This window comes from Dipteris shenzhenensis, chromosome 23, assembly GCF_047967505.1.
Source record: "Dipteris shenzhenensis isolate YYH24624 ecotype China chromosome 23, Dip_SZ_1.0, whole genome shotgun sequence".
Lineage (NCBI taxonomy): Eukaryota > Viridiplantae > Streptophyta > Polypodiopsida > Gleicheniales > Dipteridaceae > Dipteris > Dipteris shenzhenensis.
The window spans coordinates 27,464,453-27,476,021 of record NC_141618.1 but is presented as its reverse complement, the minus strand read 5'-3'; the positions used below and the strand labels follow the sequence as shown (position 1 = coordinate 27,476,021).

Here is an 11,569-nt window from a genome sequence, read left to right as displayed (position 1 = left end):
AGGGATTGAAAGAAAGATGAGCGAAGAGCAAATGGAGAAATTCAATAAGTTTTGTATCCTCAATAGCCCTGAGATGCAGAAGTGGATTGAGAGATATGAAGTGGCCAAAGCAGAAAGAATAAATGCAAGGACGAGATTCAGAGTAATGTACAGGCGATCACAACCATATCCACGAGATCTGGCTCTTCTCCCTACTCACATGTCACTTGATTGGCTACAACTAGCTATACGTAAAGCCGAACGTGATGGAGAGACAATAAACGAGCGCGAGCGGGAGTTATCATCTGGATGTATGGTGCATGTAAGTTTCTTATCTCTTGACGTAATTAAGTAATTATTTGTGGCAATATATGCTATAAAATATGTGCATCTTCATTGTTTTAATGATGCTCTTTTACAGTACAAAAAGTACAGTGCATAATGGTCATATGGACGACATTTTCACGTGGAACGCATCGATTCAAAGAGAGTCACGTATGATTGTGGAGTCATGGCTAACTTCACACAAGATAGCCGAGCAAGTGCTTCGGATACCAATCTTCTCTCCTCACAGTTGGATTATTGTGGAACCATACGCGACATCTATGAAATTGATTTCAGACGATTTACTATTTTCATTCTTGATGTAAAATGGTTTAGAACTACTTACAACGGTCCCCATGCGACAGTGAGAAAAGATAGTAGCGGTCTCTTTGCAATAGACTCCACCAAACATTGGACCGATGAAAGTGATACTTTTGTTCTTCCCGAGCACTGTGAGCAGGTGCATACTAATGATTTAATTAGTCGAAGCTTTCGTTTTTTAAGTCCATTGATATATATATAATTGACGACATTTGGCACGTGATTTTTCATCTTCAATATAGGTGGTTTTTCATCCGGATCGTTCTGATCCAAGATGGTGGTACGTGATCCAAGTTGCACCACGAAGTAAGCAGATTTTTGAAGATCGAGATGTGGATATGAAGATGCCACTACCAATGCCGGATCCAATTGATGAATCTAGCGAAGAAGATGTAGATCACCATATGAGGCAAGAGGAAGATGCGCATAATGACATCGCACGGGAGGAGGATGGAGATCACGATATTGACGAGGAAGACAACAATCATCAAGATCAATCACCACACTTAAGCTTAATTGAAGAAGATGATCAAATACTTTTAGGTGAACGTACGATACTAGAGTACGATGATGATATAGGAGATCAACTCGGTATAGAGTTGGAGATAGACTTGCTTGGCGCCTTAAACTTGGCTCAAGATGAAACAGTTGATGTAAATGCTCTTATTTGATTTTTCTCATCTCAAACTTGGACATGAATATATGAGCTTCAAAGGCTTGATGTACATGCTCTCATTTTTTAATTCTCTATGAGCTCAAACATGTATGAAAATTTAAAAAATTTTGTCATTGGAAAAAAATAATTTTTAAGGCTAAAAAAAAAAAAAAAACCTCTGTAAAACGTCGCTATAATATATTGTCTCAGTGTCGCTATATAGCGACTTTTAAAAGTCGCTATATAGCGACTTTTACTAACGTCGCTATATAGCGACGTTTAGCAAAAGTCGCTATATAGCGACGATTTACGACACCCGATTTTTATACCGACGATTAACGCTAAGCGGGCTAAAAGACAACCTCCTTAACCATACTATGGGAAAAGACCCAAAAGAAGTCAAATGATTATGGGAGTACGTGTTTTTGACAAGTTCCAATTCCAATATGTACTGCCTTGGTAGTAACCCACCCCCCAACAAAAAAGAAGTCAAAGTATGTGTTTGGGGAAAGCTCACATTACTTAGCCATCCTATGGAAAACTATACTAGAATGTGAAGTACTAGAAGTAACATCCCTTCAATTAAAAATAAAGAGAAATTTATGAAGTATTCTAAGAGACGCACAATCAATTTCTCAAAACTCATTGTGCATTTCCAATTGAACTACGCACCATATGAAGTAGATATGGCATATTATATAGCTTAGGCCTAGTCATCAGGGTCCTTACATGATGGCAGCTAGTAATTGTAACAATGTCTCACATAAGGAAGGTAGGTCAAAGAATGAAGATGTTAGAAGCATCCTTCTAGAAGTGTCCATGGATTGATACATGTCAAAAGTACACCAATATACTACTTTGTTCTATTTTCAAACACATATATTTATGATGAAAGCATGTACACACACATGTGAGAGGCTATATTGATGCCACCATGTGGCCACATGTCGCTTTTTAAAGACAAAAGACCAATTCAAACACACATTGCTAATGTTCACACAAAGATGGGGAAGAAAGCATCCATGGTGTGCCATGATGGAAAACGCTCGTGCAAGCTGAGCTTTGATCATGGGAACCTTCCGCACTAGTGTGGGTGTTCCACATATGCTCTTGTTTTAGAACACCTTGCTCAAAAGCCGTGGAATGGGGAATCCACCCTTTTTGTTATAGTGGAGGCTTTGGAGAAACGTGTGGCGTTTGCTTTCACAACTTTCAAGGAACGACGACTCGTTATTTATAAAAATATATTTTTTTAAATCTCTTAAGAGAAGCAAAATTTGAAATGTGCAGTGTGGACCACATACGACCACACACTTTTGCCCCAATCACGAGCCAACACACCAAATGGTGTGGACTCGGCCTTTGAGCATGTGAGTCAGGATATGACTAATTCCCTTGTTGAAAAACACGTAAAGTCTGTGCCGCTAACTTAACGGTCATTAGAGTTATTAATAAGGTCTTTGACCAGCCGCCATGTCCCTCAACCATAATAGAAATGTCAATGAATCGTGAATATATATATGTTGCTAACGTACTTTGTAGAGGTATAGAATTCCTATCCGAGAACTTCCTATCCGAGAACTTCCCGTAAAGATATTGTTTTCCTAAGAATTTTGTGTAAGGAATTTTCCTTGCAGCTCCTGTAAATTCATCTTTGCAGTGTGAATAATCTACACTTGTTTGTAGCTCCTTTACGTCCATCTTTCCGGCGATGAATTGCTGTCAGGGGTTGTTTGCAGCTGCTTTCCTTCTTCCTACTCATTGATCCTGCTTTGGTTTTGTTGTTTGCAGCTGATCAAGGGCACCGATGGACGACACAGCTCGGTTTCCTAAGGTTCTCCGAAAAATTTACGGCCACCAAAGTCCTGAACGATTTCCGCCACTCAGCTGTCATGGAAATCTGAGTGAATCAACGAGGAACAGCCATTCCTTCATTGCTGCTCGATCCTGGCAGCCTGCCATGGATCTGAGTAGTGGGCTTCTGCTACCTAAAATCTCTGAAGTCGTATTTGTCCCAGCGCCTGCAGAGAAGAAATTAGGGGGCGCAGGTTTCGCCGTGGACTTTTTGATGGGTGGAGTCTCTGCTGCAGTTTCCAAAACTGCGGCCGCACCCATCGAGCGAGTGAAGCTCCTGATCCAGAATCAGGACGAAATGATCAAGGCGGGCCGTCTGAGTAAGCCGTACAAAGGCATCATAGAATGTTTTACGCGGACCATCCAGCAGGAAGGAGTTCCGTCCCTCTGGCGAGGAAACGGGACTAATGTCATCCGCTACTTCCCTACACAGGTTTGTGACAACACAACGGTGCATTTCTCGCCGAAATTCTGGATCAGATCCTCGCTCTATTTATGTTTCGCTGTCTCACTTGGCAATAATTGGCAGAAATCTGACGAAGGGATTCTTGGTGTGCAGGCTCTCAATTTCGCATTCAAAGATCACTACAAGAGGATGTTCAATTTCAAGAAGGATAGGGACGGGTACTGGAAATGGTTGGCCGGGAACCTGGCCTCAGGAGCGGGAGCAGGTGCAACCTCGCAGCTGTTTGTCTACTCCCTCGACTATGCAAGAACACGGCTATCGAGTGACGCCAAGGCCGCCGAGACAGGCGGCCAGAGGCAGTTCAATGGCCTTGTGGATGTTTACAGAAAGACTATCGCAAGCGATGGTGTCGCAGGCCTTTATCGTGGTTTCAATATCTCCCTTGTGGGCAACGTGGTGTACCGAGGCTTATACTTCGGCATGTATGATTCATTGAAGCCTGTCCTCCTCGTCGGCAATTTGGAGGTAAGGAAGCATCTCTTTGATAGTTGAGCTGATCGATATGAATCTCTCTCGAACACCAAAATGGTATAAATCTGTGAACAAAAACTTTGTGACTCGGTTGTCTTATCGGAAAACTACCAATTTTGAAATGAATTCGTCTTGAATATTCTGAAGCTGGTCAGACAACAAAGTTGCATAAATCTGTGAAGAAAGTCCGTTGGTTTGTATGAAAACTATCGATTTCTGATTTCTGTTGTCAATTTGTTTCATCGGATTCTGACCTATCTTCAAGTTGTCTATCTGAGCCTACAGCGCAATTTTTCTGTTGAGTGTGTTGATTATGAATTGGTCGGTTGATCGGGAAAACAATTGCACGAATTAATTCTGTTGTATTATTAACTCGATAAAAGTCTGGCCTGCCACTGATTCGGTGCTACTTGCAGGACAATTTCCTGGCAAGTTTCATGCTTGGATGGATGATCACCACTGGAGCTGGGCTTGCATCCTACCCTATGGACACAGTACGTCGCCGCATGATGATGACATCTGGAGAAGCTGTGAAATACAAGACCTCACTACACGCATTCAAGCAGATTCTGCAACAAGAAGGATTCAGATCCTTCTACAAGGGTGGTGGTGCTAACATACTGCGTGGTGTTGCTGGTGCTGGGGTACTATCTGGGTATGATCAGCTCCAGTTAATTTTCTTTGGCAAGACTTATGGATCAGGCGGTGGTGGTTGATTACAGAATGACTTTTGTTCCAAGGATCTGCAATTATCCCTTCACTTGTAGGCCTTACAAGATGAAGAGGAGGAGGATGATGATGACGAAAAGATGTGGCTCTATTCCAAGAGCCTCAAAATTTAGGATTACTTTTTCACAAGAAGTGGCTCTATTCCAAGAGCCTCATAATTTTGAATTAGTTATTTACAATATTTACAAGACCAAAGTAAGATTAATTATATTCCAACAAACTTCAACGTTAGATTAAGCCTTACAAGATGAAGAGGAGGAGGATGATGACGACGAAAAGATGTGGCTCTATTCCAAGAGCCTCAAAATTTAGCATTACTTTTTTACAAGAAGTGGCTCTATTCCAAGAGCCTCATAATTTTGAATTAGTTATTTACAATATTTACAAGACATAATTGTTACTTCAACGTTAGATTAAGTGTGCAAGGTGCACAAGATCGTGACAAGAGTCCAAGGACCTCTTCAATAATTTTGGATTCTGTCGGGTCTTTCTAGGAAGTCAAAATTAATTCCATACAGTTGTTTGGCAAAAGGTAAATCCCCCATTGATATCATGCTCTCTATTCGTCGAATCCTTTAATATCTAATCTTGTAACTCTAGGATATGATTGGCATTAGATGTTTATAGTCACACTTCTGATTTGTTGCACACCAAATTCCTTCTTTAGAATGAACTTAAGGGTGTCATTATGGTGGGTACATGATTTTAACATTGTGCGCGAGTTTTGCATTGAACAAAATCATAAAACATATAGCTAGTGACTAGTAGGTAAAGTGTAAATCACAATCTCAAAATATATGGCTATTGGCTAGGTAAAACATATAGCTAGTGGCCAGGTAAAGTGTAACACCCAATCTCAAAACATATGGTTAGTTTTAGAAATCGGTCCGTCCTTTATACAAAGTAAAAAAAATACATTTTAAGCTAAAAAGATAAAAGTAGAAGGTTGCCCTCCCCTAAGCCTATGAATGCTAGCCAAGGATATCCAATAATGACTACAAACCTTAACCCTCCACCATTGCTTCACCCATTTCTATGATGCATCACTCTAGGGAGAGAGGGTAAGGCTAGTAATCAGTGACTCTCTCTCTCTCTCTCTCTCTCTCTCTCTCTCTCTCTCTCTCTCTCTCTCTCGGAGACTCTATCATTTGAATATGACCTTTGTCTTCAAATCCTACATCCTTTTGACTAGACCATGTATATTTTCACCCTTTCATGTCACGATTATCTAGGCTTATTCTGGTAAGATCAATATGTTTCACAAACTTCACTCTCTAAAGCTCATTTTCAATCCTTTCATTTGCTTCAACACAAACTAATGAGCATGCCAAAATTAAAAAATCTAGACTTCATGTCCACTTCACGTCATGAATTAGATGACATAACCTACATGTTCTTCACTCGACCTCTCCTGATTGAGATGACCACCTCAAGAGTTGTTTGTGGAGGAGGAGTTGCAAGGTTGGGACATGCTTTAAGACATGGAGTGCAAGGAAGCATGGACACTTGGAGACAATTGCTTGGAATAACAAAGTAGAACTCAACACTATGCCGCAAAGAGTGTGGGCTTCATTCCATTATGGGTATTGATACAAGTTGGAGAGCTTCTATCTTTGCATGTAAGAATTGTAAGACATGCTCTCTCTACATGTACAACTTGCATATAGAAGTTGCATGTAGGAATTGCAAGTTTCATGTACGAGTTGCATGTTGAACTCATATGTTGCATGTAGGAGTTGCATGTAGAACTCGCATGTTGCATGTAGGAGTTGCATGTAGAACTGGCATGTAGAACATGCATGTAGGAATTGCAAGTAGAACTTGCATGTTGAGGATTCCTAAGAGAGATTATTCCTAGCTTTATGCAAGTACAAGCGGAGCTTTAGCACAGAGACAACATACTCCTAGATCCATTTTATTACCCATCCTTGGGTTATGTCTTATTGTGATCATGGAGTTGGGATGCCATGCATGTAATCCAGTGGCTATGGAACTTGTGGCATGCCACTCGATCCTATTGTAAAGCCTTGGCACCATACAATGTTTTCTCTATTTCTAGGTATCTTGTATCCACCATTTGTTCGAACAGAGATATGTGGTGTGCTTCTTAGAAGATGATTCTTTGATAGAGTCAGCTTGTAATCTTAGCATCGATCCATTCATTGGTATTGAAAATGATTGGAGGCAAATGGTAGTCGATGTGGCTGGAGACCTCCAAAATGTATTCCAATGTTTTGCAGAAGATAGCACTTTGGCAAAGGATGCAGTCAATGTTGCTGTGCATTATTTGCTCATGCTGTTGAAGTACTCAGATAATGTACTTTGGATATTCCATTCTACACCAGAGTATGGCTCGATCATTGGCCAATTAATGGTGCAATCTTCACCCAAAGTGTGTATGTTGGCCTCCCATCTGTGATGTCGTGGAACTGCATAGAACTTGGGATGGGTTCTGAGAGATGGAGGTGCACGCAAGTACTCTTTCAAGAAGATTACATGAAAGAGTTTGGGGCGGCGCCAATCAGATTGGGGATCCAATTTGCTGACCCAAGATTCACTAACTTGATGCTGATGAAGGTTGGTAGGGAATTTGTCTAGGGTCCATCCACCTCAAGTTTTCATATTAGGATATTTGCTCCAGAAATCCTTGATGGGGTTACTAGGAAGTGGTATCACATCAAAGTCATACCCATCATTGGAATTAGGTATGGCAAAGTATTCGATTGTTGATCAAGTTTAAGTACCAGGGAGGTAGCAAGCTAAGGGTGTCCACTTCCGGGTGAGTGTGACACCCGCTCGAGTGAAAATACAAAGGTTTTGCTTCGGTCTCCAATACCTCGATCGAGGTATAAGCTCCAATGAAAATCACACACGAGCACAACCGAGCCAAGCCAATACCTCGATCGAGGTACTGCGCTTTTTCACCGGACCGAGCCTCTACCTCGATCGAGGCTTGCTGGCAAGCCAGCTATACATGCCACATCTACCTCGTTTGAGGTATCGTGGCAATCCAGCTCAACCTCGATCGAGGTCAGGTGGCATGTCCAGCATACCTCGATCGAGGTATGTGCCATCCGACAGGGCAGCCAATAGGGCGGATGACATACCTCGATCGAGGTATGCTGGACACATGACTTGGCATCCCGCTTCTGCCAACATACCACGATCGAGGTATCGTGGCATGTCAAAACCTCCATCGACGTGGATGTACCGAGATGTATGGGCATGTCACAATACCTCGATCGAGGTATTGTGGCATGGCAATACCTCGATCGAGGTAGATGTACCGAGATGTATGGGCATGTCAAGAATACCTCGATCGAGGTATCGTGGCATGCCAATACCTCGATCGAGGTAGATGTGCCGAGATGTATGGGCATGTCAAGAATACCTCGATCGAGGTAGCTAAACCCTAATTTTTCTTATAAAAGGACAGCGACCCCCCTCATTCCGCATACCTCGATCGAGCTCCTCCTCATCCACCGATTTCGGATTTGCGGGACTTCGACGGAATTGCGCGAGCGACGGAGAGCCACCAACGGATATCGACGGAGATGGACGGAGCCGGAGGGGAGAGTCCACGTAGGGTTTTTTTTTATGTAGCATTTTCTTTTTGGTAGAATTTGATTAAATTTTAGTTTATAAGAAAAATTATAAAATGCATTTTAATGTTTTTCTGAAATTTATGAATTACGAGATTTTTTATTTAAAATGTGAAAATTAATTTTTTTTTTTGAAATAGAGCTTTTTTTAGTAAATAAAAAAACGTTCATATTAATAATTATAAAATATTTATAAATTTGAAATGCATTTATAAATTTTTTTTTTAAGTTTTTAAATTACGACATTTATAATTTAAAATGTGAAATTTTTAAATTTAAAAAACGTTTAATGAGGCATTTTTTATTCAAAATGTGAAAATGTTCAATATTTTTGTTTTTTTTATGTAGCATTTTCTTTTTAGTAGAATTTGATTAAATTTTAGTTTATAAGAAAAATTATAAAATGCATTTTAATGTTTTTCTGAAATTTATGAATTACGAGATTTTTTATTTAAAATGTGAAAATTAATTTTTTTTTTTAAATAGAGTTTTTTTAGTAAATAAAAAAACATTCATATTAATAATTATAAAATATTTATAAATTTGAAATGCATTTGTAAATTTTTTTTTTAATTTTTAAATTACGATATTTATAATTTAAAATGTGAAAATTTTAAATTTAAAAAACGTTTAATGAGGCATTTTTTATTCAAAATGTGAAAATGTTCAATATTTCTGTTTTTTTAATGTAGCATTTTCTTTTTGGTAGAATTTAATTAAATTTTAGGTTAAAAGAAAAATTATAAAAAATTTCTAAATTTCAAATGCAATATAATGTTTTTTTGAAATTTATGAATTACGACATTTTTTATTTAAAATGTGAAAATGAAAATTTTTTTTTAAAATAGAGCTATTTTTAGTAAATAAAAAAATGTTCATATTAATAATTATAAAATATTTATAAATTTGAAATGCATTGTAAAATTTTTAAAATTTTTGAATTACGACATTTATAATTTAAAATGTGAAAATTTTAAATTTAAAAAACGTTTAATGAGGCATTTTTTATTCAAAATGTGAAAATGTTCTATATTTCTGTTTTTTTTGTGTAGCATTTTCTTTTTGGTAGAATTTAATTAAATTTTAGTTTATAAGGAAAATTATAAAAAATTTCTAAATTCATAATGCATTTTAATGTTTTTTTGAAATTTATAAATTACGACATTTTTTATTTAAAATGTGAAAATGAAAAAAAAAAATTTTAATAGAGCTATTTTTATTAAATAAAAAAACGTTCATAGGAATAATTATAAAGTATTTATAAATTTGAAATGCATTTGTAAAATTTTTTTTTAATTTTTGAATTACGACATTTATAATTTAAAATGTGAAAATTTTAAATTTAAAAAACGTTTAATGAGGCATTTTTTATTCAAAATGTGAAAATGTAAAAATTAGGTTTTTAAAAATCATCTTTGGAAAAAAAGAGATTAAAGTTATTTTTTTAAATTAGAGCTATTTTTATTGAAATAAAAAACGTTTGAATCTTAGTTTATAGGAATAATTCTAAAATATTAATAAAATTGAAATGCATTTGAAAGTTTTTTTAAATGATTTTTGGAATTACGTAATTATTTATTTAAAATGAGAAAATGTAAATATTTTGTTTTTAAAATCATCTATTAAAAAAAAGAGATTAAAGTTTAAATTAGTGCTATTTTTATTAATATAAAGAAACGTTTAAATTTTAGTTTATAGGAATAATTATAAAATATTTTTAAATCTGAAATGCATTTTAAAGTTTTTTAAATTATTTTTGGAATTATTTTTAGTCTTCAAAACCATCTTTTAAAAAATCATCGTTTATGTGGAATATTATAGATTATATAGTTGGTTAAGAGTTGTTTCATAATTTAGGTAGAGTAAGTAGGCTGTATAAAACACCACATGGGCATTATCCCTAAAACACCACACCACATGGGCAAAGACCCCAACACTAGAGTGGTTAGATGCATAAGCATATGGCTAATTGGATCTTGTAAATGCACCAGCGCATCGAAAACACATACGTAATTTATGATTGTCCAAAGGTCTCCTCTCTCCCCAAGCATGGGAACCAAGTGATGATCTATAGGAATGGCCACTAGTTGAGGTGGATTGCCCAACCAAAATAGATAATATTGAAAAGGCTTAATTATTTTCTCAAAGTTCTCACTTTAAAAGGTCTGTAGTGTGAACCCGCTCTCTTTTTTAATGTGTAGTCCGAGAAATACTAGATGCGCCTTGCTTGTGTATCGTTCAAAGTAATGTATTAGGTATCCTTCTATCTCCTCCATATCTATTGCAAACCCAAGGCAGTAAAGCATTCAAAGAAGGTCTTATTAACCAAACCTCTCCACTATCTGTCCTTAGTATAGGGGCCATAAGTGGACAATGTGGTCCTTACACCACATGTGGAAAAGTTTCATATTGGATAAAAAGTAAAAAAAGGGAAACATATAAGGAAAAAATATTTGAGACATCTAAGTTTAAAAATGCAACAACTAGAGTGAAAAAATTCTAATCAAAATTAAGAATTATTAATAATATTGATTAATATTGAGCCACACATTTGGCCCATCTACCGGTAGGTGCATAGGATCTACCTCATCAAGGAGTACCATTAGGAAAAAAGGGAGCTCATTTTGGGGCCTTTTACGGTTTGGAAAAATAACCTCTCAACCAATCAATAGAAGGCCAACGTAACGTTGAAAATTCACGAAAATAAGAGAAAATAGAAAAAAGAAACAATACTTTATGTAAGTACAAGCGTGCTACATTAATGAGGAGATTGGTTTTTTATTCGTAGAAGATCTTTGGACAAGAAGATAGAATCTAAACTGACATTTTATCTGACAAGATCCTTCCCGCTTCCACCTTCCTTTGAATTTTCAAATATTGTGCCGCCTTTCGTGCGAAAGGTCTACCATTCTACACCATTGCCTCATTGTGCAACTGCCTTCCTTTTCCAAAACTGCTCCCTTGATCCTGTTTGGCGTAGAGTAAGATGTTTCTCGTCAACTGTCTGTTTGCCCACTTTCTCTTTCTTGAAACTTCAAATTGTTATCTTAGTTACATTACTTTGCTATTCTTACAGATTCAGAAAATCTCCATGGTGAACCAAAACCACAGCCGTTCTTGTGCAAGACGCTCTGTGGATGATAATGCTACGAAGGCAGAATTATACCA

General features: G+C 37.2%; 1 protein-coding gene across 2 annotated transcripts; it reads left to right on the top strand.

The window, feature by feature from the left end:
• Positions 1-2,775: 2,775 nt before the first annotated feature.
• On the top strand, positions 2,776-5,336 carry LOC147887199 (ADP/ATP translocase-like). Of its 2 annotated transcripts, XM_087394401.1 has the most exons (4): positions 2,776-2,896; positions 3,071-3,566; positions 3,693-4,064; positions 4,487-5,336. In XM_087394401.1, the coding sequence occupies exons 2-4, from the start codon at positions 3,087-3,089 to the stop codon at positions 4,784-4,786; spliced, it is 1,152 nt and encodes a 383-aa protein (XP_087250527.1). In that variant the 5' UTR covers positions 2,776-2,896; positions 3,071-3,086; the 3' UTR covers positions 4,787-5,336. The 2 variants fall into 2 exon arrangements, with proteins under 2 accessions (XP_087250527.1, XP_087250528.1); XM_087394402.1 differs by lacking the exon at positions 2,776-2,896 and having other exon boundaries at positions 2,927-3,566.
• Positions 5,337-11,569: the final 6,233 nt, after the last annotated feature.